We start from the raw sequence: 27,422 nt of genomic DNA on the forward strand, positions 1-27,422 counted from the left end.
AGGAGACTTTATCTCCTCTATGGGCAAGTGGAGGGAATTGTGGGAAGAAATTGGAGGATTTAGCAGCACTTGAGTGGAGCTAGCCCGTGCCAGTGCTACAAAGTGATTGTAATAGTTGTGCTAACTTGAGGTGTCGCCGTCATACCCTGATGGGCAGCAAACTCGAGATCAAAGTACCACCACACTTAATTTAAGCATTTTGTGTGTGGACAGGACCTGGAGTTGGGAGCAACACTCAAGTTATAATCGGAGTTAATTTTGTCGGGAAGAAAAAACCCTTTGATGGGCCTAACACAACCATGTAGGGGAGTAACCCCACATTCCTGTACAACTTCATTAGACCGGACCATATCCTGGCTTCAGTTATGAAATGGAGAATAGGAGCTGCATTGCCAGTGCTCATGTGAGCAATTGGATGGGAGAAGGCAGGAAATGGGTGGAGTTAGAGCTTTGATCGCTTCTTCACTGATGGCCTGGGTTTAGTGGTTCCCAACCTTTATGGCCTGAGGGCTACAAATACAATTTTTACAACCCTGAAGGGCCACCAGTCTCCGCCAGCAGCTCCCTTCCCATCCCACTGCAGCCAGAGTGAAGGAGTTAGTGAGGAGGATCTCCCATCCCCCTGGCTGCATCAGGGAAACCAGGCGCTCCACCTGGGTCCCTAGGCAGTGGCTTCCTTCTGCAACCAGGGGTGGGGAGCACTGATGTCCCATCCACTCTGGCTCCAGCAGGGATCCAGCGCCTAGGGAACCAGGCAGAGCGCTTTGCTCTCTGCTGGAGCTGGGGGAGGGGAGTGCTGATCTCCTGTCCAGCCGGCTGCAGCAAGGAGCCTGCACCAGCAATGTGCTCCACTTGGGTACTTAAACAGCAGCTCCCTTCTGCATCCAGCGGGAGGAGAGCCGTGAGACACTCTGAAAGACCCCATGGGTTGGGAACCACTGGCCTGGCTGGACACAAGGACCTGCTGCTCTGTAATGGACTGCAGTAGAATACTCCCTCCTGCTGGTGGCAGAGGGGAACACCTGAGGAATTCTGCCTCAGCAGGATGTCTGAGGCAGTTTACCAAGGGGGTGCAGTTTATCCATGAGCCCTTCCTTTGTTCAGGACTGGGCTGAAAAGTACAATCTAGCCCCTTGAAAGACAAAAGGGAATCGCTTTGCATTTTGCTCACCTGGACACCATCGTGTGCAAAGAAAGACTTAGCGTCTGCTTCTGTGGCCAAGTGGAGACAGGTGGTTTTGCTCCAGTATCGGTTTTTCCTCACCAGTAAAGCGAAAGCTCTCTCCTCACTGTTGTGATAGCATTCACTGAATAGCTCTGCCAAGTGAAGGAAAGGTAGAGCTGTGGGTGTGTCATAGAAAATGCGTCTGTGCATACACAGGGGCAGGAGGGAGAACTTGTATATTTATCTTGGGAAAAGTGTCAGAATTCAGCAAATTATGGTGTAAAATGCCTCCTTAAATTTCTTTTTACAAAAAGCAACTGCAGAAATCTTTCAGATCGCTTAGGTGCCCATTCATTGCCCTCTTCTTGCCTACATGATCCCTTCTCAGCCTTGAATCTGTTTAATTTTTCTCTTTCCTATTTGACTTTTTATTGCTAAATTTCTCCTCCCTCAATTCTTCCACCAAGGACATAAAAACCTCTTTTACACACACACAAATACACGTGAAAGATCCAATCCTGACGCCACTTCATATGCAGAACTTGATGCAGTATCGGGCGCAAGCCAAACTCTGGTAAGTTTTCTGACACGTCGAAGGACCTGATTCTTCAAGATGCCAAGCGTTCTCCACTCCCATGAGTAATCCAAGGGAGATGAGGGTGCTCAGCATCAGGCCTTACCCAACTCATGTAGATGTACTCACGCCAGTGCTCATCCACTTACCATGGGCTTAAAGCCACAGACATGTTGCACGCCAATGTGAGCCCTTTTAGTGCAAAATTCTTCAACGGGAGCTGGCCTTTGATCTTAGTGCTCAGATGCTATGGTAATGGGAGTGCCAACAGAAGTAGGTCACTGTGCTCATTATGTCTGAGGCGGTTACTTGGGTCTATCGCTCTATTGATTTATATTTACTTCAGAGCATTTCCTATCCCTGCCTTCACTACCTCTATGACTTTGGCTTTGCGGTTTCAGTATTTTTTTTGAAGTGGCCTTTCTGTAGGTTGCTATATGGATTTATTTTGCAGCATCCTTTGAATGGAGTATATGCTCACTGAAGTACATACTGTTGTCAGGACCAGATTAAGACCTAGACACTGTGTCAGATACAGGGCCAATGAAGTTAATGGAAAGACTTCCATTGATTTTTTTCAATGGGCCATGGGTCAGGCCCTATATCTTCTGCCCTAGGGCTTCAGCATGCACGTGATTACATCAGACTCTCGGTTCTGATTTTTACAAACAAAAAAATGTCTAGACCTCATGGTTGCAAAGGCAGCTTTGAAAACGTGAGCCTTGTGTACAGCGATGCACAGATGTCTGCCTGAGCCTGCAGACAGTATGGCATGTAGAGCTCTGAGAGGGGAGACGTGGCCCCTGCATCTCTATAAGGCATTTACTTGAGGGCTACATCTACACTTGGAGCTGGGGATGTGATTCCCAACTCATGTAGACTTACTCACGCTAGCGCTTACCCCCTTAGCATGCTAAAACCAGTAGTATAGCAGCAATAGCACAGGCAGTGGCCTTGCAGATTAGCAGCCCCCGGTATGTACCCAAGGGGTCTGGGCAGGTTTGCGCTTGTCACAGCAAGCCCATGCTACCAAGGCTACGCTACTATTTTTAGCATGTTAGCTCACACGGGGCAAGTGCCGGTACATCTATGTGAGCTGGGAATCATACCCCCAGCTCCAAATGTAGATGTAGCCAAAACCTCATTGCTCTAGGGGCTCTGCCAATACCCCCTGACAGAAAACTCTGTGGCAGGAGCAAAAGACTTCAGCAGGCCTGGCTCACTTCCCAGTCAGACAAACCCAGCTGCTGGGGGAAGTTCCATGGGACCCATGTGATGCCACCCTTGTCTTTCTCTTGCTGCCACCATGGATGCTGCTGAAGGAAGGGAGATCTCTCTGGCAGGAGGGATCCCTGTCATCAATACTCCAAGTAGGTGTCAGAACTATGGGAAGCATTGTGTCAGGGGGTGCCTATGGTCCCGGATTGCTTTAATCTGGTCCTGGCTGTTGCTGGGGTCTGTCGTGTATCCTCGATGGTGACTATTTTAATTCTGGCTCCCATTTGAAATGAAATGTTAAATTAAAATCCAGCAAGCTGGTTGGTTTCAGGTGTTCAAAATCTTTGCCTTGGCATCTACATAGCTGCCACAAGAGTGGAGAGTAAATCTACAGGTTGCCTGAACTGATCTGAATAAAGAACTGACCCAAGCTATTGAACAGACTTCCAAATAAACCCAATCCTTAAAGCTTTTTTGAGGTTTGAAAGTGTTTTGGCTACCTCTTTATTTCATCGGTCACTTCCATGCACCTCTGCACTTTGTGCTTTAGTCTAGGATCAGGAGGTTAAGTTACCAAAATGCAGTGAGAGGGGATGTTCTTATGGTATTTCCAGCTTGGGCAATACCAGCAAGCACTGGAAATCTGGAGTCTAATTTTGTGAGAGGGGCTGGGAACATGACTGAAAGAGGCAGAGACATAGCAATGATAAAGCTAGGGGTTGGGGTGGCAGCTTCCTCCACCCCAGAGATTAGGAGGGGATAGTGAGTGTACCCCCTCCAAGCACCCAGCAAGGAGCCTGCGTGTGTGTGTGTGTTTCAGATTGTATTTTGAACCTGAAATGATCCCATGCAAATTGAAGCTGGTCAGTTTCCTCTAAAACCTTAAAAAAAAATCCCAGGATAGATCAAAAATAGGGATTTATTTTAAAATCTTATAATTTATGCATTACTTTTGTGATCTTTGGTGGGCTGGAGGGCCTGGGTCTGACTTATGATATTTGAACGCTTGGGGCTGGCAAAGCTTCAAAAGGGTTGGATTCCTCCTGGGATCATGTCTGTTGTTGTTACTTTAAGATTTTTTTTTTTTTTTTGCTAGCTGACCTTCTAGTGCCAGTCACATCTTAAATATTTAATGATGATCTTAAAGGCTGTGGTTGCTTACCCAGAGCGAGCTGATCGTATTTCGCTTCGTTCATCCTACGGGCTACTTCAGCCTCTGTCTCCAGTCGGGACATGTCCTTGAGGATCTTACAAGCTGCCAGAGCTGCAGCTACACTTTCTTGTCCCTGGAAAATGGTAATGGGTGGGGGAAGCATCTGATAAACATTAGTGACGACATGAATGTCACTGTTAGAGCTGGTTGGAGCCAGAGGGTTCTGTGGAAACCTTTGGGTTTTTTAAAATTTGTTTGGGTAGGGGGCAGAAATTCAAGTAACAAGAAACTTGGGCTGAAATACTTGATTTGGAAATGCTGCTGCAGTGCCTCATGGAAGCTGTAATTCTAGCCCCTTTTCGAGACCGGTGATTTTTTTGGGGGGTCGTTTCAACAGTTGGGAACGCAGCTTGCGACCCTTTAAAGAGGCTTGACTTTCAGGAGGCAGGCAAAGGCCGAGAGGAGATGAGTGACTGGTGGAAACAGAGACCCACATTTCCTCACAGATGCAGGGCATGAGTAACGGGTGTGCTGTTGTGCCTCTTCCTTCCCCATGGCGCAAAAACCAAACACACAATTATCCCATCGGAAAAGGAACAAAATCAGAGGTAAGGGTCACTGACTGCCCGGTGGACAGTGATTAAAATCATGAGCCAGATGCTCAGCTGGTGTCAATCAGCAGAGCTTAATGGAAGCCAGTGAAGCTGCCTTGATTTATACCAGCTGTGAGAATCACCCATGTTTATGTAACTTCTGAGCTTGGGCTACATTCAGACTAAAGCCATTCAGAGGTGAGAGACTCCATAAAAGGCATATCTCATGTCTTGAAGGACAAACATGTATATCTTCACTGCAAGACCCAATACACTCATATTTCAGATACTAAAACAAAATATTGTCCAGATTTGACCGGAAGTAGCTATATCTTGAAGCTTACCATAGCCCAGAAATAGTTTGCCATCTTGTGCCGATTTTGAAGTACTGCCCATAAAAATAAATCCCTCCAAGGATTCTCACTCTTCTGATTCATATCCAGGAGCCAAGGGAATCGTTTTGCATTCGTTTTATCCTAAAATACATTTTAAAAAAAAAATTTAAAATCTGATTTGATGATTTCATTTTATATTTTTAATACATTGTCAGATGAATCTGTACCACTACATGATCCAAGCAGCAAATCAGCAGTGCCAGCAACTTTCAAATCCTTTTTTATTTTGTTTAGGACCAAGTGATAACTAATTCACTCTATCCACGAAAGCAAAGGGACCTTGTATCCAGCATACAACCTAATATGTGAGAGAATATTTGGGGTGAAATCCTGGCCCCACTGTAGTCAATGGCATAAATTTCAGTAAGGCCAAGATTTCACCCTCTGTGTGTAATAGCCAAGAAAAACCTGTGATGAGCTCACCTAAGTTGGACTTGAATTACATCAGATTCTGCATAACTGAGGCAAAGAAGACAGTTTCAGGGTAAACCACCAAAAAATATTTTATTTAAACATAAAACTAGTCTCAACAAGGCCCTGTAAACCAAGAAAGAGCAATGGAGTGCTCCTTCTCTTTTTAGTCCAAGCATCAGCTGCTCACCCTCACTGTTTCTTACCTCACATGACGAATAGCTTAAAATAAAATGCAGTTTATTCTTCAAGAGTTAAATAAACCCTTTAAGAAAAAATCAGACAGAATTCAGGTCAGGTTCTGAGCATTAAAATAACCCTAAGTCAATTGGCTTCAAAGTTGTCGCTCCAAATTTAGATCATCATTGCTAAGATTGGAATCTGGCCCAGAATCAGGCCTCGCTCTGTTTTAATAATTTCAATTTGCACAGTCAAGCTTTATTAATGCCTGAAGGACATTCTGGATACATCTACAGTGCAGCTTGAAGTGTGCTTCCTAGCCCACGCAGACAGACATGCGCTAACGCTGCTTGAGTTTAACACACAGAAAATAGCAAAGTAGACATTGTGGCATGTGCGATGACATGTGCAAGCTGCCCTAGTACAAGCCTACCTGACCCCCTGCTCTGTACTCAGCTGGCTAGCCGGAGCCTCCACCTGTGCTGTGATGTCCTTGCTGCTATTTTTAGCATGTTATTTTGAGCAGAGCTAGTATGTACCTTGCTCCCAGCTGCAGTGTAGATATATCCCTGGAGGCCAATTTTGTTGTTGTTCTTGTGTGGTCATTTTATTTCAGTGCTTTAAGAGTCTTAAGCTGAAACTATTAATGGAGAAAGCTAAAAGACTTAGAGGTTCAATTCAGGTAATCATCCAAAACTGTGATGGGAGCTTCTCCCAACTTCTCTGTACCTCTTCTGTTTGGAAATCAGGTTGGACTCTCCTGAGTTAGGTTTTCTTGCATGATTTCCAATATTTCTGGGTTTCAGTTGAGCTCAAAAAAACTGAGAACTTTTGTCCTTGTATTTCAGTTAGAGCTGGTGAGAAAAAATGTGGGGTGTTTTTGTTGGTGCCCTCTCCTCATGGAAAAATGTGATTTGAAAAAAATTATCCAACATTTTTCATTGAAAATTTAGACTTTTCAGTGAAAATTGAAAATAAAATATTTTGCCCCAAAACTGAAATAGTTCATTTTGGAAATGCTGCTGCAATCCTTCATGGGAGTTGTAGTTCAAATTCTTCTTGCTCCTATTCTCCTTCATGAGCTGAGCTACACAGTCAGACTACAACTCCCATGATGATAAATAAAGCTACTTAAAAATCTATTCTATTCCTCTGTGTACACATGTAACACAATAAAAATAAATATGAAAGACCAAGATAATTGACATGTTTCATCTTGCTGAATATCAGATTTCTTGCTTTGAGAGTATTCTCTGGCTCTCTGCAAGCACAGCCATTAGTGTTTAAGACTTAGTTTATATAAATAGATCATGCTGAAATTGGGGTGGAAAAGGTCTGTTAGCTATTTTTGTCTCTGCTCCATAAAAGAATTGGGAAGGTGTTGGCGTATCTGCTTGAAATTCTGCTACAAATTGTAGTTTAGAGATCTGAGTCCTAAAGAAGTGCTGATAAACCTGAATCACTGATGGTGATTTTTTGAGCCCCTGCATTCCCTTCTACGAATCCACCTCCCAACTTTTAACTTAATTCAAGATACAATACCTAGAGCTGGTTGGGGATATGGGGTGGTGAACAAAGAGGAACAAAAAAATGTTTCCTGAAATATGCCCCCCCCCCCCCCCCCCCCCCCTTTTAATTAAAAAATTAAAAAAATCAGAACATTTTAACCAATTTTATAGCTGGTTGAAAAATGGGAGAAAACTGTCAAGGGTCTCCACTTCTCTGCCCCGCTCCCATTTTCAAAACATTGGCCAGCTCTAAATAAAACCCTAAAACATTAGGGATTAATATATGACTCTTAAGTGCAACTCACAGCTTTCTTCTTGCTGCCTGGCTTGACCTCTTGATAGAAACCTTTACAGGCATCATGAAGAAAATCCTTGAGAACTCTAGAAACCTCGTGAAGGGTAAAGAGTGGGCAGATGTCCATCACTTCCTTGTGTTGCTGACTGGTGATCCCTGCTAGGGTCAGCCTGCTCTCCTCGTGTTTCTTCAATAGGAGGGCATAGAGGAGACATTTCTGAGAGATGGAGCAGTAGAGCCTCTGAAGCCGGCTGTATGTCAGGAAGTCGTGCATGTTGGCCCCATTGTCGATAAATAACTTAACAAATTCTGGTTTATCATTCACCAGAGCATCCATCATCACTTCCTCCAAGTCACAGGACTAGATGTACATGGAACACAAAAGGGAATCTTTATAGTGTAGGGTCACTGCAGGAAGGCACAGGGGATCAGGGTTGGGAATTTAGAGTGTCACCCACTAAGTCACTGTTTTAAATCCAGATCAAATGGGCAATCATTGAAATTTGCTGCCAGCTGCCTGATACTGGGAGGGAAGGGAGGGCTGATGTGAAATGAAAGAGTGGCCTCTTCTCTGGTCCTTGAGCATAAGTGTGCACATAGTGGAAAAATGCCATCACAATGAATATTTGTTGGCACCCTGTTACTATGGTATGTATAGCTGTATTGCAGCAGTGCCTAAAGAGCCAATCGTGGGCCAGGATCCCATTGTACTAGTTGCTATACAAATACAAAACAAAAGGATGACCCAAGGACTGTTGGCAGTTTTAGTGGGGAGGCCAAGGACAGAAGGGGTAAAGCAGCTGAACTATCTCTGGCAATTTAGGTATCATCCTTTGTAGTCAAGAAAGACTGAGGCAGTGTGGGGAAAATGCACACTACCACGTCTTATGCTGTTTACGGGGAATAAAAGAGGGCTGTAGTACTACTGATCTGGTATGTTTCACAAGCTACATGAAAATCTTGTCAGTCCGCAACATGATTTATGTAGCTATAATCTAAGCAAGTAAAAATACCTTCCATTCCACATCTCCATTGAATATTTCACTTTTAGCTATATCCACTCTATTCCAGGCCACTGCCAGCTTCAATTCATCCAGGTATTCCTTGGCTTCCTGGCTGTGACTTTTACAGGCTGCCAAAAAACAGGAAACATGAAAACATTCAGAATTTGACTCTACATTCAATTGGCTGTTACATAAGTTTAATCAAAATGTGACTTAACTGAACAAGAAGTCTCATTTCAGACATCTCAGATTTGTAGGTTACCTACATGGAAATCCCTCACACTCCCCCCCCCCCCCCCCCCCCCCCTTATTTGACAAACAGTGGTCTGAAAGTCACCGTCCACCTCACAATTTGAATGTTGTTTGCTAGCCAAAATCTCTCACTAGCATGCTCTTGGGCCTTTAAACTGAATTCTGTTCTTAAAAAAACCCAATCATATCTTCTTCTTTATGTCCTCACTCACAGGATATGGAATACCCGTCTCTCCTCCTTTCTCCTCCCCCTGCCCCACCAGTGTTGAAAAAGGGATGATCCAACCCAAACTGAAATGGATGGCAATGCTACTATAGAAATGTTACTTTTTCAGAAGAGATGGGCAGGCTTCTTGTAGTCCAGGGATTCTCAAACTTTTTTTTGCAGGAACCCCCTTGAAATTATTTCAGGCTGTGATGACCTTCCCCCCACAAAAAAAAAAAAAGTGATGATCCCCCCCTCCAGGACATGCAACCATACCAGCATGCTCGAGGGCTAACACAACTCCTCCCCATAATAACCTCAGGACCCCCTGAGGGGTCACAACCCCCAGTTTGAGAACCCCTGTTATAGTAAAGCTTCCAGATTTACTACGGCAGCTCAGTTTGATCTGTGGCTTCTTAAAACGTCTTTAATCAGGATATAAAATCTCCAGCATGTTTCAATTCCTCTATCGCCTATTATTTCTAAGAGAAGCACACAGCTACCATGGATCAGTTAATATATTACAATATGATAGTAAGCATTACTTCAAAAAAATACTCCATCCTATCTCGTGTGATCTGATTAAAACATATATCCATTTGTCCCAGTTGCATCCTCTACAAGCAAGCAGAAGACTGTACATCAAATAGGAACACTGATCAAGTAGCCCACTTTGCTTGCTCCCATCTTCAAGAACAAGATACACTGGGTACTAGTTCTCTGTTTCCCTTGCCATTTTACTATTGGTCTGAGTTAGTGGAAATGCTGTTTTGTAAATACAGAACCCAAGTCCTGCATGTGAAAATGACTAGGCTTTACCACGATGTAAGGTGCTACTTGTGCCACTGGATGATCACGTTAATTTTATTTAACTGTTTCTTCATTGGAAGGGTGTTTTTGGTTCCAAATGGAGACAATAATAGTTTGTTATAAGTGAATTTTTGGTTTGCGTTTTTCATCAGATTGAACGTCTGTATGAAAATCACGTCCCAGCTTTTGGGTGTGCACGCAATTCAGCCATCAGACAGAGCATCCTGATTACACAGGCTTTGTAGAAAGGTTTTACTCAGACTAAACTTTAGAGCTATTGTAGGGTGAGATTGTAGCTTGCCTTATGTGCTCATGCAAAGGGGTTTGGGTATGTAAGATGCCCTGCTCCTTTGTGTAGGCTACCCACATCGTGGCTTCCCCTATGGGAGGGAAAGCAGCCTCCAATGAATTGTCACTTTCCCTCCAGGTGGGCAGAGCCTTGACTCAATTTCCTGCCATGTGCCAGCTAGCATATCTAAGCAGGTGAGGAGAAGGAACTAGTAAGCTGTGCCATGTAAAGGGGGGTTGCAAATTACTTTATTTTTCCACAGGAGACCCCATTGTGAACCTGAGGCCCACATTGGTGTCTGGCCTGTTTCTGGGGCAATGCCACTATGAACCGTCCTTTATTTAAGGCTTGTGGTAACTTTGCCAGCTTTCCCTAAACTTCTTATAGAATTTAACTGCCGTCAAACTGTAATGGCTCATCCATTTAAATGAAATAAAACACACTTCTATTTAGAATATATGTAGCTACAAAAATAACCCTCATAATGTGATACAAATTCATCTGAACTGATTGTTTTATGAGAAACGGAGCAGGCTTGTCTGTTTCTGCCCTGAGGGTATTTTGAAAAAACTGAAAAATATAAGTTTTAATAAAGGAAGTCTCCCACTCACCAATTTTTTTTTATCATGCTGCTAGTAACATTTAAGGCCTGACCTAAAGCCTATCAAAGTCAATGGGAGTCTTTTTATCATTTTTTCAGGGGGTTTTGGATTAGGCACTAAGGGATTTTACTATGTCACAATAGAGGCTTGACATTTTAGTAATTCACTCTCTGGCCAAATTTTATAATGCAAAATTTAAAATGTGTTCTAAAAATGCTCTGCTTCACTATAGTCTTGACACTGTCGTCTCGCTGAACTCTCAGCACATCCAAATTTCACGTGATGGAGCAATAACACAGACGCGCTTCACTCTCGGGGTGAGCACTGTACATTATTATGCAAATAATCTCAGGGTAGAGAAAAAGTGGGCAAATCTCAAATGTCGACTTAACAAATCTAGCAACTATAAAGACCACCCAAAAGAGATTCTTACCTTTGACCAAAGCTTTCAGAATTATGGTGTCCAATTCATCTGAACCTTCTTGCTCAAAACTGTGCACTGTTAAAAGATGCTGCTGGGAAACAATGTTCTGAATCTATGGGGTGGAAACAAATTTGTTTTATTCTTCATCCCATTGTTATTGCTATTACAGTTAGGCCTAGAGGCACCCGTGGACATGTCATACATTGGATGGGACAGTCCTTGCCCCACAGAGCTCACATCTTAAATAGATAAGGCAGAGTGTGTGGAAGGAAGGGAGAAATATTAGCCCCATTTTACAGAGGGGTAACTGAGGCCCAGAGAGAACAAGGGTCTTGCCCAAAAGGTCCCACAGAAAGTCTGGGATAGGAAATGTGGTTCTGTTCCCATCTCTGAGTATCAGTGCAGTGCTGTAGGCACAAGACCTTTCGTCTCTCCCATTCCTGATTGACAATTACCATACTGTAGATAGCGTGCACAGTGCAATGGGTTCTAACCATTCCACCCTTTCATTCCAGCCATCTTTCCTTTCTTTAAGGCCATGATCTCTAAAATGGCTTTGTGGAAAAGCCACCAAATGTTGATATACAGTCAGCAGGTCTAGAAAATGCTTCCCTTTCCTCTTCCCCTGAGCTTCTCTGCCTGTTGAGTTTCCCACAGTGCTGTTACCAGGACTTTAAGACATCATGCTACTATCTGGCAAGCTTCTGCGTGATGGGACAGACATGTGGAACTTTAAAACTATGGATTACAGTAGTGGGGGTGAGCTGAAGGTCACAGGTCAGTTGATTCAGCTGATTTATACACCTACTGGTTTATTTGGGGAAAAAACCCGCTGAACTGCATGCTAGCCCCCACATCTTGATTACAAAGCTCAGTGTCCCTACAAGCGGAACACAGTGAAATTGTCCCTCTGATCTATGAATTTATATTCCTTGTGGGTTTGAGTCTCATTTATTTATTTTAAGAGTAACTTTTGTTGTTGCTATGGGGAAAGAATGGTGAAAGTGGGAGCAAAGAGGAGTGGTGAGAAGCAATGGTCTATTCACACACACTCAGAATCAGGCTTCCACTTCACAGCTGCAGGTCATGAATTGGGCCTCGTCTTCCACAGCTGCAGAACGTCTGCAGCTGCAGAGCTTGAGTTGTGTGTCACATTCTCCAGAGGGAATGTGGGGTTCCCATGCACCGGCTGTTACTTGTGGAAATGATTTAGTGGAGGATAGAGCCTTTAGTGTTCAATTGAATTACTAAGTCAAAATAAGTATATCCTCCCAACTGAATGCCTGATTCTGATCTTAGATACCTTTTTGTGTGCCATTAATCTCCGAGCATTTGCATCGCTAGCATATTTTTGAGCAGCCTACTAGCAAACCTGAAGAAGGGCAGTGGATACCAGATGACTCTCATAAGGTAGAAATGATGTTAGAGTTTGGGCGTGTGATACATTAACTTATTAACCAAATTAGCTTACTGTAACTGTCCACTGGAGAATGTCCTTCCACAAAAAGTTTTCCATTGGGAACTTCTCTTTAAATTGCTTTTCAACAACTTGTGGCACGATAAGCTGTGGTTCATTCACTAATGCAGATATGATGTCAGCTATACCCCCGGATCCTGCTAAGATAAGCCAGGTAGCAGAGTTTTCCAAGCCCCTGCAAATTCTCTGTGGTTTCAAAAATAAATTTTAGAATGCAGTTATGGAAAGACAAAATCAAATAAAATGCATTCATAAATTAATACCTTGCAACTAGGGATGTGATTGAATACCTGAACCAGATTCACTCCACACTCAAGTCAGCCTCAGTAAGAGTATTTGGGATCACCACAGTATTGACTTCTGTAAAGGGTGGTGTCACGCTGCCTGGCATTCACAGTGGTGACCCCTAGTACGCAAACAGATAGTTTGCAGATAGCCACTTACCTATACCCTGTTCCACCATTATCTGCCCAGCTAACTGAGCATCCTGATTTGGGTAGCCAAGGTTTAAAGCCAGTCGCTCTCTGGTAGCTTGGTGTAAAATCCCCATTTTTGAATCTTGGGACCAAAATTAGCACGAAAAAGAAGAGGAGGATTGCATTGGAACTCCTTAGTGAAGCGCAGTAATCCTGCTGTGAGGTTGACTACAAGTTCTGGAAAGCAGAAACTTCTTGAGGGGGAACACTATATCTCAGCTGTGAAAATGCATGTTGAAACCTGGCAACTGGAAGTTTAGAAGAAGGCTGCTGAAACTGCTCAGAGAGAGCAATGGGAAGAGCTATCGTGATTATAATGAGGTGCAAGGGAGGTCACAGAAGGAAGAGGCTAATAAAAAACACATTGCCCTAATTGAAATAATGATAATTCGTTACCAGCCAATTTCTATTGTGGGTTATGTGAAAATCTAATGAGACTATCAGACCTCAGTGCCAGCTCTCCTCCTGCACTTTAAAAAAAATAAATATTAGACTTCTTGATGACCACATTAGTCTAGAAGTAATAGTGATGTTAAAAATACCAATTGACTATTCATTCATAGCCATAGGTGAGCCCAGAGCAACCATCCAGTCTTTTCTTGGTCTCCTAGTCTCGTTCTCTAAAGATTTAAAGAAAAGATCAATAGGTTTGCATTGCAAGGCTTTCAGCAGCAACCATGCAGGAATTGCTGCCATAGTTAGCTTATAAAAGAGAAGGTTAAAAGGTGACTTGATCATAGTCTACATGGAGTGAAGATCTTGGATACTTGAGGGTACTTTATTGTATAAAGTCATGACAACATCCAGTGGTTGGAAGTTGAAGATAGGAAACCAGGCAAACAGCGAGTCACACCACTGCAACAGATTACCAAGGTGTGTGGTAGATCCTCTATCACTTGGAATCTTTAAATCAAAGTTGGGTGTCTTACTAAAAGTGAGATACTCTCGTTCAAACACGAGCTAGTGGGCTCAATGTAGGAATCACTAGTTGAAATTCTATGGCCTGTTATGCAAGAGGTCAGACTAGATGATCATAATGACTCCTTGGGGCAAATAAATCATTTCCCTCCAGATCAGCATCTCATCAAGAAAACACCACAGAGACATAGGCTATATTCAGCGTATTTTTAAAAAAAAAATCAGAGAAGGAGAAATGAAAATTGAAGCAAAAGAGTATTTTCCAGCTATAGAACTTGTTTCCAAACAGAATGTGTTGAGTTGCTGGGGAAAAGATAACTGACTCTTTGGGTCCAATCTACAAATGCTGCTAAGACAGAGTTGGCAGTGTATCTCCCTGAGCCCACTGTTCCATAAAGAGAAGACGTGGTTGTCTGGTGCAAATATGATGCTATCAGACTGTCACATATTGCAAATCCGGTTTTTTGTTTCCCTGGGGTTTGGAGAGGCGGTAGTGAATATGCAATGTCTGATCACTGCCAGGAAATGCTGCATGGCTAATATGTTTGTACTTGTTTTGTGAGTACAAATGGCTAGTATTTTTAATTCACCAGGTTTTTTCAGATTTCCACGGCTCACTTTCTACAGAGTTAGCTAGAAATGTAGTCATATAGGAAACTTAAATGATCTGCTGATGCTTTTAAAACTAAGCAATATTTCTGTTGAATTAGTTCTTGTCTGCAAGAAATATTGCAGTTTGATATGTACTGATGAAGTTATTGAATATAAATTGAATTTTTGTAGTAAAAAAACAATTAACTATTATACAAATTGTGTAATATCAGACTACTTGAAATTGTATTGGGCACCCAGCAAAACTTTCTGTTAAGTATTTATTTGACAATTACAAAACATGAAGTTGTTACCTCCTTAGGGTTTTTTTAAATGAATTTTTAAATATCACAAATAGCTTCTTACCTCAAGTGTTTTTGGTCCTCCATTTACCAGTAAACAAAGCACAGGGATTTCAATGCTACCTGTTCCTGTGAAATAGAGGAAAAATAGTTTAAATTCATAACATTCATAGAGATGTGGTGTTTCTGCCATCTTATGGAAAGCACTGTCCCATCGCATGGTTCTTAGACTGAAACAAGAGCAATGGGCCTTGTCTGAGAATACAGGCAATAGGATGATTGATAGTAGAGTCTATGAAAAGCACTGTGATCCAGTGGTTGGGGTGTTAGCCCGGTGCCTGGTTTAAGGAGTGTATTCCTTGCTCTGCCCCAAACTTCCTGCGTGACCTTGGGCAAGTCACTTGGCCTCTTTGTGTACCTATTTGTAAAATAGGGATAATAGCAGTGCCCACCTCACAGGCGTGTTGTGAGGATAAATGCAACAATGATTGTGAGGTGCTTAGACACTACAGTCCTGGGTGCCAGGTATATGCCAAGGATGGCTGGATAGGCCATTGGAGTGCCAGTACTTGGAATGCTAGGTTCAAATACAATTAGAACACATATAGCAAATAGACTCGAACTTTTGTCCATTTGTTTCCTGACTTAAAAAGCTGTCAATGTCCTAGAGGCAAGAAAAACAAGAAGGTGCTGGCTCTTCCTCTGCTTCCAATAAAATCATGAATACTTCATATGGAATTAGGGCGATCCTCTTTAACTTTCTGATCCAGACCCTCTAAGCTGATATTGACCCTCCAAGTAATGCTTAACATTACAGGTGCGTAGAGGTGTTTTGTTTTGTTTAATTTTTGCAGGAACTTTTTTTTTTTTTTTAAATTTACTTCAAACTTTCAACAAAAGCTTTAGATAGTGGAAAAGTTTTGACCTGCAGTATTGTTGGTCAAAACATTGACTTTCTGACGGACTTTTTTTCCATTTAAAAATTGAAATTTTTGACCAGCTCTCCCAATGTGGAGCCATCACATGGGACAGCTCACATGCAGCAAGTTACACATGTACATACATGTGTTTTGCAGGATCTGCGTCTAAATTATGCAGGAATATGTGAAAACAGAATTCAGGAAAAGGGAGGATAAGTGGGAAAGTGATGTGAAAGAGATGAGTATGAAAATCTGTTAAGAAGAGATGACCCAGATCTGAGCCAGTATCAATCATACATGCCTTTTAAAATATTCTGTTATTTCACACCAGCCTACAATGTGATGCAAGTTAGCCCAATGTGATAACCAGTAATAGTACATGGCATGATGCAACAACTTTGAGAATTGAAAAGAAATATTGTTTGCAGATGTGAATTTTTAATCATTTTCACAGCAGCTTGCAAAAAAGCTGACGTACAATCATCCTTCACTGTTCCCAAACAGCTGCTGCATTTATTTCTAGACAGCACAACTGCAGTTCGTATTGTAAAATCTACAAAGTGTATTTCAAATGGACCTGCAACTATGTCTAAAAATAGCACACACGCCCCACCCAAAAAAAAGTCCTGTAGTAAAGTGATGAATGTACCAAATAGCAAGGGGAAAAGTGGATCAAGTGATTTTTAAACATCTTTTCTTTTATTGTAGGTTCACTGAAGTAATACCTAGATTACCAATTCCCGCTCCATGAAATATCCCAGAACAACCGGTGCGGGAGGTGACAGCTAACACAGAACTCAGCTGGAGCACGGAGACAACATGTAGTGGGGTCAGTTGTGACTTTCTTTTACTGTGTGCTTTACTATTTGTCTTTAAAATGAGGTTCTCGTCTGCAAAGTGACTCTTGCTTAGTTTACAAGTAAAAGAGGTTATTTCTAAATGCCAGGTCTGCAAACTCAGCCTGAGATTTGAGTCAAACTGGGTTCTTTCCTTTATGAATCTTCTCACTGAATGTTATCAAACATTCTTTAGGCTCATTCATGTTCTCTATTGTGTCTGTGCAGCTGCATTGAGGGCAGAATTTGGCCTGCAAGTGGAGCTTAGTTAACCATTCTGCTGATGAGTGAGAAGGGAGATTATCCAGATCACTCTCTGCTAGCTGTGTTAGCTCTGCAAACACAGAAGCAAGAGGAAGTGGAAACACTTACTACTATGGGTGGAATTCTCCCTGTGCAGATCGTTGGCATGAGGCCTATGCAACACTTAAGTCCAATTTTAAATAAGACTTAAGTGGTTTTAGGTGGTGTGCAGACCTTGCACTGTCTGTATAGGGTTGAATTTCTCCCTCAAGTAGATAGACATGACTGAGCACCTCAGAGAGCTTTGGGGCAAGTCCCTCGTTCCATGATGAATGTGATGGTTCCTGTAGTGGGAGTCAGCAATCTAAGTTCAGGGGAGATCTAAATGATAGTATAGCATGCCAAATGCCCCTCTCTAAGTGCCCCAAATAACAGCTCTAAATCTACATTTATTTTCAGTTCTTTAAAGCTGTTTGCATGTCAGCTTTGAGCATTGAAGAATACTGGCCTTGTGCTTAAGGGAATAGACTAGGATGTAGGAGTTTGGGATTCAATTCCCAGCTCATGTATCACCTTGAGTAAGTCACTTAATCCCTTTTTGGCTTCAATTTCCCAACACTGAAAAGTGGGTAATACTTCCTTTAATAGGTAATGTCTTGCCTATTTAGATGGTAAGCTCCTAGGGGCGGGGACTGTCTCTTACTATATGTATGAAAAGTGCTTGTCCAAAGGGGCCCTGATTTCAGCTGGAGGTTCTAGGTGTTACTAGAATATAAATATTGTGATAACTTTATTGACTAAAAGGTGTAGCCAATTGTTTGGCTACACTTGCGGTTCATTCTTTAAAATGTTTGAGATCAATGAATCAAATTTAGGCAAATTTATTGTCTAAAGTCAAGGCAGTACAATATGAAAAGGAGACATATATACCCTCCTTCCAGGAACCAGTTATTCCCTCCCAGCATGTTCACCTTACACCGCAGGGGTGTGTGCATCAAAGATATGCATTTCAGCGAGTAGTATCTATTCTCTGATTTTTATGGGTTACAGAACTCTTTGCACATCACTAAAATCCAACCCACCAGTTTGTAACAGTTCCTCAACTTGTTTTTGTTCTGTACTTCTGTCATCTCCTGTTTTGGATACTACATTCCAAACCAGTTGCCCATGAACATACCTACGGTAGGATATAGAATGAATGTATTTTGATTCTGACCGATTTTTTGTATTTGCTAATATCAAAGCTGACTTAGCTTTACACAGAGTTATGGGATACTTGGCATGAGTGAACAAAAGTAAATATAATATCATTCAAATATAAAACTTTGCTAACAATTATATATCATGTATAATATGTCATACATATTGATATGGTGTGCAATTTGTATAACATATAAGTATTGGCTACCAACTTGATTTAATTTCTTTCATTTGCATCTACCTACCTCCATACCCAGTGCGCTGTTCTGATATGTGTTTCTCCAAGGTGAGCCGTAGTTTAGTAGTTCCATCTGGCTCATCTGGATTTATCTGATCCACCAAAATAAAATGGGAGTGATTGTTGTCAAGGGAGTACAGTGGCCCTTGGCTATTATCATCTGACTTGTAGCATACAGGACTTTCATTCTAGAAAAGAGTGAGGTTGATTTCATAAAATAGATTTTATATTTTTGTCAGTTTCAGTTCTGCTTTTAGAGGTTTTGCACCATGTCATAGAAGAAAATAAATATTCAGACACTTCCAGTAATGTCTGTCTTTAAAGTTGGGAGAAAGAGAGTGCAAGAATTTACACAGATGCCAGAGTGGGCTGCACTAGAAAATGAAGTCTTCTGAATCTCCCTTTTGGATTCTGCAAAATATACTGACACCAGATATCTTGTCTGTGACTTGGGCATCAGTTCAGAACTCCTGGAAATATGTTTTTCTGAGTTTAAACAAATGAAAAGGACCACAAACCCTGATGGTTGGGAAATAGAGCCTGCAGGCTTCAGAGGATCATATAGATCGGAATATCTCGATCTATTTCCATAGCATTAAGACCGTCTTTATACCAGCTGTTAATTTAGTGTACTACATAGCTCATACTAATTCAAACTATCCAGAATCACTCTGTTGGCAAGATTACGTACGGTCTAATCCATCAGTTCTCAACCTGGGAGTTGCATCCTCTGAGGAATGGGTCACAAAGAGTGTGTGTGTACATGTGTATATGTACACTCCTACCCCCACCCAGATGGGAGGAAGTGTCCTGAAACTTTTTTTTCCTACAGTAACATGGAGACATTGCACAGAAAAGATTGAGAACCACTGATCTGGGCACAAAGGCTTTATATACACATGCACAACTCTCCCCAGGTCTGCAGTAAATCCCTTCTTCCTGGTATCCATCTGCTATTATTTGGGTGTATTGTCAACTGCAGCTCAAACTAGGATTGCCCACCTCTCCTGTCTTCTCTCATCATAATCCTTTAATTTAGCTCACGTTGTAGTAGAGATGGTTTTAAATAAACAAACAAACACATGCCTCTTCCCTTTCCCCTTGCTCTCCATTGACACTGAACACTTGGATCTAGCAAGGTATACCCAATTCACCAGCTCAGTTTTTTGCTTGTCTATTGCATTCCTTCTCCCCCTTCCTCCTGCTGTCCTTTTTGTTTTCTATATTTATATTGTAAGATCCTCTGTGTAAGGATGTTTCATCTTGTGTAGCTGTATGGTTCCGTGCACAGCAATGGTACCATATAAATAATTAATGACTGGGGCCCAGGGTGAGGAGCACATTTCAGTAGCCCAAGGCCAAATCCGAGGCTCAGGGCCCTCTGCAACATCAAACCTCTAATGACACATTTTGGCCAGGGATCACAAGGAGCTATTGAGGCATAATCCTGAAGGGGGAACTCAATCTCAGGCCATGGCCCAGATCCTACTCGTTTTCTGGGGCCAAGGATGATGATGGGGAGGAACTGAGTGTAGCATTGAGCACATCTGTGACACTAACTAATAAATTAAAACACATGCAGAATTAGCCCCAGGATCAAGGATCTGCAACTAGCTCTTTTGTTCCATCTTCTTCTGTGTTTTTACGAAACCTAACAGTGCAGATACAGACCTTTGCTCATTTTTATAAACGCATCTACTTTGTTGTTGTTATTGTTAAGTTCTGACTATAGTATGTAAGGCAGTATTGTGGTTAGACCAGCAAAATTGGAATCCTGATTAAATTCTGGACTCTGATTTTGGGCCAATGTTTTTCACAAGAGGTCTCTGACTTCATACGTTCAAATTGAGACCTCTTGGATTTGAATTGCAGAAGTGCTTTGCACCCAGAGCTCCCATTGGCTGCAGATAAAACCAGGGGTGCTCACTACTTCTGAAATTCAGGTCCAAAGTATGTCAAGCTGGGCACTCAAAAACATAGGCATTCAAATTCAATGGCCACTTAATGACAACTTTGGCTTTAAACCTGTCTGGCTCAGGTTCCCTGTCACGTAGAATTGTCGTCTTCTTTTATAAAAAAAAAAAAAAAAAAAAAAAAAAATTTGTGAAGCAATTTGAGATCCTCAAATAAGAGGTGATATAAGCAAAAAGTATTAATGGTATCCTATTAATAGATATTCTGCCAAGCTCTTCTTAAGTCAGCACTTCTTTCCTGGACTCTGTATTAATATATAATACTGACATCTGGTGGACATTTGCAGCATTGCTAGTTAAGCAAGGTATGATGTCTATATGGCTTGCATCTGGTCCAAAAGCATTATGATCCTAATATAATTTCAGATCTTTCCTGTTCATTCTCATTTTGCCTCTTGGAGTTGCCATCTAGGGCAGCTCAATTGTTTTGCTGCCTAACATTAGTAATTATTCTTGAAGAGGCAGTTCTTATTTAAACGACCCCATTCTATAAGTTGTATGAGAAAAATACCTTCGCGTTCTCCAGAATCTCTCTGTGCTGAATTTTTTCCAGTGAAGTTATTCCTATTGCAATCATGTTTACTCTGGCTGATGTACTAGCCAGTGCATGATCTCGGACTGCTTGCCCTATATGCCTCGTTATTCCAACACGTAGAGCGCTGGTAAAGATCCAGGCACCTTAAATTAATTAAATAAGAACATTATGGAGTTTCAGAGGGGTAACCGTGTTAGTCTGTTTTCAGCAAAAAAAAAAAAAAAAAGAAAAAAGGGTTCTGTGACACCTTAAAGACTAGCAAATTTATTTGGGCATAAGCTTTCGTGGGCAGAAATCCACTTAGTTGTTTTACCATTTGGTGTATAAGTACTTCTAATTATGTGTCTGTCAGGACTGGATCTAGATATACTTGGGGCTTCTGAGAGGTCAGCTCTTTGAGGCCTCAAGTAGATATCAGTAAATTGTGTCATTCTATATAGAATCACAGTCCCTACAAAATAGGACACCTTTATTAAAGAAAACAATGACAAACTATAGGCACAAATAAACATGTTTCAGACATCTTGAGTTCCAGCTTTGTCATCTTGGTTTAGCGGGTACCATGCTTCATGTGGGATGCTCTCTGCAGTACACAGAATCATCTAGTGGCTGAATGATATTACTGGAAGTAAGGATATGACCTATCTGGGGAAGTACTAGCTCTTGGGGGAGAGAGGTGTAGGGTGGGAACTGGGGAAGTGGAAGCTTGCCAGTGGGATGGAGGACTAAATTGAGAGAACTGATCATGGGATGTTGGAAATGGCTTGTAGATGAGATGCTGGGTTAGGGCTTTTCCATTTAGCTGTATGGGGAAGCATCTGTGACCCTATCTTCTCCTTGCTCTCTGGTGTGCTGGAGAGTGGACTCTCCTCACAAGAGCAGTGCTCTGTTCATTCTCCAAGTGCCTAGGGCAGGCCACGATGATTACCTGACCGAGTTGCTGTATGCTGTAGTGACAACCAAGCCACTGGAGATAGCCCTCACTAAATTACTTAGCATATTCCCCAAACTGTGTTAATAGACAAAAAAGAAAGTAAAATAAAAATAAGCCAGAGTCCTTGACAGTGTCCACTTGCAGTTATTGAGGTGATTTGCAGCATAGGAAATGCACAGGAAGCATAAATAGCAGCTGCAATGATTTAAATAACTATTTTTGTTTATGGAATTTCTGATCCTACCTTAGTACTTGGCTTTTTTAATAATGAAAAGCAAAACTGCACTGTGACTTTTTTCCTGAACCAGCAAAGCAATATGAACAGAGCATGTATTATATTGAGCACTAGTCTATGCTTTAAACACTTCAGAAACTTCCAAATGCAGTTATGCTTATAAGAGCAAAGGCAAAACTAGCCTTTTAACTGACAGATGTGTATCCTATGTGTATTCGGAGTCCCATTTGATGATTTTAGTGTCAATATTTCAAATACTTTTCATTTCTGTTAGCACTGCAGTGAATGATAAAGTGAACTGGATTCTTTTCTGGTTTCTGCATCACTTAACAAATTTGTCAACTCAGTTGCAATAAAAAAATTCTTTATTAGTAATGAGGATGTGATACCTGCAGTAGGTCAGTTTGACTTTCAGATTCCTGGTTGAATTTGGAGGGCTGCCAGTTAAAAACAAACAATCCCCTGCCCTCCCACCCTCACACTTTTAATCATAAGGTAAAGAGATTCAGGTGATATTTTTCAGAAGCGCTCTCTTGGCTCAACTCTGTTCCTACTGCAGCCAAAGCTGACTTCAGTGGGAGTGTAATTAGGCCAATGCTGAGTGCTTTTGAAAGTCCCACCATTACTATGGAGTTGAAGAGATGTAATAGATATACATCCCACCGTGACCCTTTTTTTTTTTTTTTTTTTTTTTCTTGCAGTCATCTTTGAGAGCCTGACTGCACTTTAAACTTCAAATGTTTATCAGTTGCAAGAACCACTGTCTGAAGTAATTTGGATGGAGCAGTAAATAATTCTTTGTGCTAGTCATACTGCTGTAACTTGTATCATTAAGAACTATCTTAATGCAGGTGTAGTCCACCATCCACCAAACCCTTTAATCAGGTACTTAAATCTTAAGCATGTGAGCAGTCTCACTGAAATTAATGATGAAAGGTGGATTCTGGATGGGGAGTCTTTAGGGTAGAGGTAGAAGAAATTATGTTTCCGATTTATAAGCTAAACCAACCGGTGCTTTGTGCTGCCTTTACGAGTCCTTTTCTTAAGGTGTCCCGTAACCAAGGTTTCATATGGAAGTTTTCTTCTTCTCCAACTAAAGAGACAACCAAGTTGGGAGCAGGTAGGTTCCATTTGTTGATCATAACATCAAATATAACTCCAGGATGGATGGCACATGGAACTTTAACAAACTGTAATAAACAAAAGGGCATCGAGTAACAAGATTGGGGTGCTACTGTACTGCTATTTTAAAAACAATGTAATTGGTAAAATTGTACCTCTCAGAACTACAGTAAATACAGACCATAAGTTGCAGAGCGGTACACTTCATTGCTTTCTTCTTGTCCTTCAAACCACTGTAAAGTGATTTCCAGTGCATTGGAGGCATCAGAACGTGAAGGGATGTTGACTTGCTCTTCATCTACATAATTTTTATGTGATTTCCTTCCCGCCCTTCCTCCCCCCCCCCCACTATGTATGGAGAAATGGTTCATATAACTGGTCATTGACAAGATTGGTGCTCATCAAACTGAGGTTTTACTGTAGAAGGATGGGCCAAAGATGTCCAGTGTATAACTGGGACACATGGGAAACAGCCTTCACCATAACAATGAAAATCTTTACCAATAGACCTTAATATTCAAAATGAAGACATTTTCTCTCCAAAATGAGCAAAACTTGGCAGGTCAGTTCAAGATGGCATAGGGTGTACAACCTTTTGTGGGCAGGAAGCCTGTGTTGGGGTGTACAAATCCCACACTGGCAGTGGCAGGGTTAAGGGGAACCTGACAACCCATTTAGCTCATTCTGTGGCACTTGCAGGGGAGACAGGTCATTAAGGAGAAGAGCTAGGTGTCCAGGGAGAAAGCCCTGCGAGGCACTGCTCTGTAACAGAGCAGAGCCTGGGAGAGGGGCAAAGAGTCCACAGAGAATTGCGCCTGGGGAATGTGAATGAGATTTTGTTCCTTTGAGTTTAGACATTGTTACCCTGTGACACAGGATAACTCTGGCTCTTTAGGGGTATGTCTACACAGCAATTAAAAAGCCTTGGCTGCCCCGGTTTGCCTAGTTCCAGCTCGTGGGGTTTGGGCTGCAGAGCTGTAAAATTGCAGTGTAGATGTTCGGGATCAGGCTGGTGCTCAAGTTCTAAGACCCTCTGAGGGGGGGACGGTTGGGGCTCTAACCTGAGCCTGAATGTCTACACAGCAAGTTTTAGCCCTGCAGCCCAAACACCGTGAATCTAACCCCCAGCTGACCCGAGCCAGCTGTGACCATGCAACAGGTCTTTCATTCCAGTGTAGAGGCCCAAAAAGGCTGTTGTGGGGTGCCCTGAGCAGGGGCAGGACTCACCAGCAGGGAGACCTGGAGGAGTAAAACACTGCAGGAGTGGGGAGCCCTCTGGGTGCAGAAGTGAGTGAAAGGCAGCAGAAAATGGGTCACTTTCCAGTAGGGATGGCTGGAAAATGGGGCCCTTGATCGGGGCAAAAGGAAATGGGAACAAAGCGCCGCTATTGACTCTTGGGTGGATGACATGAAGGTGATCTCCCTGGAGAAAGGAATGGAAAAATACCAGTATATCTTTGTATGTTTATTACAGAAATTGGAGAATGTTTTTATTACAAGATTTTAGAGTATTACTGCACTGGGATATGTGAATAAATTATGCCATGGAGGGCAGGATTTGAACTGGACACTGAAAGACTATGTTCCTCTTATGGATGGAAGAAAGGGGAAATTGAAGCAGGCACCTCCGTTGTGCTTCAGCCTGATGCTTGTGGGTGTCCCAGGCAGGGGCCCTAGCACACTCTAGAAGATGTTTTACTCTTTGTGTGACCTGGCCAGAGGGCCAAGTCACTGAAGTCTGAAGAGGACGGTGACGCAAAGGGACGGCAATGCTGAATCTTGCCACAAGGAAGTATTTCAGGACGGTGAGTCTGACAGAGCCACATGTTAGCACTGATTTGCAGACCTTGAAGATGCAGTTCTGCCATAGGAAATGCTGTATCGGATCAATGTGTGGGCAGTCTACAATACTTATGCATCACCATAGTCCCTGAGCATCTCAAAATCTTCCGTGTATTTATGCTCCTTTGAGGTAGGGTATTGCTATTATTCCCATTTTACAGATAGGGAACTGAATCTGAGACACTAAGTGATACCAAAGTCACAAGTTCTAGCCTAATATTCTGTTTCTGACCCTGGTCAGTACCAAATACTTCTGAAGAAGGTGCAGAAAACCCTGCAAGGGACAACTATGGAATAACCTGCCAGTAGGGGAAAGTGTTTGTTTGCCTAACCTCCATCACCTAGTAGTTGACTTTTCTATACTGAAAGATGACAGTTTTATATTCCTTCTTTAAAAATAAATAAACAAACAAACCTTGGATGTTATCCATATAAATATCTAGTTATATCTTTTATCCTGTTAAGTTCTTGACTTCACTACCATCTTACGGCAATGAGTTCCACTGGTTAATTATTCATTCATAATATCCACAGTGGTGAGAACTGATGCATTATTTAGTTTTTCTTCTTCAATGTCCTTGTCCTCTTCAACTTCTCTCTTGACTCCTGGAGAATCCAGCACACCTAACAGTTCTCTCACAGACTTCTTTTTTCGGCACTACCTAAAATATTTCTTGCTGTCTATTTTTATGTCTTTGGCTATTTTCTCTTCAAATACTCTCTTAGCCTTCCTAATTTTCATGTATTACCTGTCTTAGTTTATGCTGTTTTCCACCAGCTTCTCTTGGGCTGGTTTTCTACCTTTTGTGGGTACCTGTTTAGCTCAAATAATCTGTTGAATTCTGCACCACTGAACTATCAATAACTTGCAGCCCGAAGGCAAAGTTAATATGTTGGAAGGTTCTCATGATTGGATTGGCACTAAAAGTTTAAAACAGATCAGTGATGTCAATAGGATCAGCCAAAGGAAATGAACCGAGGTGCTTCAGCTCTAAAAATGTTTAACAGAAGAGTATAGTACAAACAAGTCTATTAGGCCATCATTGTAAACTAGAACTAAGGACTGCAACCACGTATCTCCATTATACTAAGGTTTCCCAGCCCACCATTCAACTGTGGATATACTTGGATACATAATTATGATCTAATTTCCTAGGGTTACTCATGAGTGTGTTGTTTTCATTCTATACAATGTGCTTTGGAAGTAACGCTGATTTAGTTTATATATGACTCTTTAAATCATGTGCTGTTTTGCTTCCAATAATGCTTGCTTTCATTACATACTATAAAAGGTATTTGTTTTTTAAATAAGCATGGATGTAGATTACAGTACTACAGAAACAAAAGAAACGGTGCTAAAACCCATCATGTATAGATTCCCTTCAAGAAAATAATGCTTCTTCAAAAAAGTCATTGACTGTTTAAAAAAATCTACTGAACAGGAATCTATATAACTCTCAACATGTGCACCACTCACCCAAGCCACTGCATGTTCTTATCATTCACACCCTTTATCATTGCCTCCAGGAGTCTGATGCTTCCTCCTGTTTTTATCTTAATTGTGTTGTAAGATCTTTCAGGCACGGCCTCCAAGAGGGACTCCAGCCTCTGCATGCTATTCTGGTGGGACGTAAGGACAGTAAAGAAGCCCACATGGAGCCAGGGAGAATTCCCCGGGGATAAGCTTTGCATTGGAACACCCATCCTTCTCATGTGGTAGCCCTCTGGCATACTGTTGTGTGCTGGGGGTAGAACCAGGGATGGGGGCACAAATCAAACTACTGTAGCTGTTCTGGTAATTCTGGGAGGTTGCTTTACCTCAGAGAGCCTCTACGGCTGCCTAAATAACACCAGGGACTGTTTTGGTCCCTGCAGCAGCCAACAATCTGAAAGGCAAAATTTCCCATCTACAATTCTCCTGGGGCTGTGCCTTCCATGAAGGTGCAGCACAGAATTTGATCATCCATTTTCATTTATTTTGTATTGCACGTACATTTATAGTGCTATAGACATCGGCCAAGATTTTTAAAAGCGCCTTGTGATTTTTTAATCTTTTTTTATTTATGCCCACCTTGAAACATCTTAAAGGGGCCTGTTTTTTTCAGAGGGTGGCTGCCCAGCACTTTCTGAAAATCGGGCCCCTTAAAAGTCATAGCAATTTTTTATTCACTAGTAACTTTTTTTAATCTTGTCTGCTAATAACCCCTTTAAAAGTATATTTGTGGTTGCAGTTTAGAGAGGAAACTCTGCTGTATTTTTTGTATCCTCCCTCCCTTTTTCTTTTGCATCTGCCAATTTTGAATGCATGAGTAAACCATACCCATTGCTGTGGCATCTGAGCACCTTCCAAAGTTAAAAATAAACAGGTGACTACCACAGGTGAGGTTTTCACCTTCTCCATGTGGTGTCTTGGGTAATGAGTTATATCATAGCCTTGAACGTGTCATTTGGCTGAATATGATTATATATGCAAATGAATATGCGTGTCCCCTAGAGGCAGAG

The 27,422-nt window shown here is 41.9% G+C and overlaps 1 protein-coding gene and 1 long non-coding RNA gene across 2 annotated transcripts in view; one reads left to right on the forward strand and one right to left on the reverse strand.

Annotated features, from left to right (window-relative positions):
- Positions 1 to 27,422, reverse strand: part of TRPM5 (transient receptor potential cation channel subfamily M member 5) — a 67,926-nt gene that overhangs the window by 23,352 nt on the left and 17,152 nt on the right. The window contains exons 4-14 of the mRNA XM_067540609.1: positions 22,966 to 23,146; positions 20,764 to 20,930; positions 18,287 to 18,467; positions 14,907 to 14,971; positions 12,550 to 12,741; positions 11,088 to 11,190; positions 8,506 to 8,624; positions 7,503 to 7,853; positions 5,048 to 5,179; positions 4,120 to 4,243; positions 1,172 to 1,317 (exon numbers count right to left, since the gene is read on the reverse strand). Of these exons, the coding sequence (XP_067396710.1) occupies positions 1,172 to 1,317; positions 4,120 to 4,243; positions 5,048 to 5,179; positions 7,503 to 7,853; positions 8,506 to 8,624; positions 11,088 to 11,190; positions 12,550 to 12,741; positions 14,907 to 14,971; positions 18,287 to 18,467; positions 20,764 to 20,930; positions 22,966 to 23,146 (1,761 nt within the window). The remainder of the gene's footprint in view (positions 1 to 1,171; positions 1,318 to 4,119; positions 4,244 to 5,047; positions 5,180 to 7,502; positions 7,854 to 8,505; positions 8,625 to 11,087; positions 11,191 to 12,549; positions 12,742 to 14,906; positions 14,972 to 18,286; positions 18,468 to 20,763; positions 20,931 to 22,965; positions 23,147 to 27,422) is intronic.
- Positions 1 to 27,422, forward strand: part of LOC137148090 (uncharacterized) — a 34,689-nt gene that overhangs the window by 4,344 nt on the left and 2,923 nt on the right. Inside the window, exon 2 of the long non-coding RNA XR_010918435.1 lies at positions 16,471 to 16,591. This is a non-coding gene — a long non-coding RNA (uncharacterized lncRNA). The remainder of the gene's footprint in view (positions 1 to 16,470; positions 16,592 to 27,422) is intronic.

This window comes from Emydura macquarii, unplaced genomic scaffold, assembly GCF_026122565.2.
Source record: "Emydura macquarii macquarii isolate MOO-44397 ecotype Brisbane River unplaced genomic scaffold, CSIRO-AGI_Emac_v2 contig_587, whole genome shotgun sequence".
Lineage (NCBI taxonomy): Eukaryota > Metazoa > Chordata > Testudines > Chelidae > Emydura > Emydura macquarii.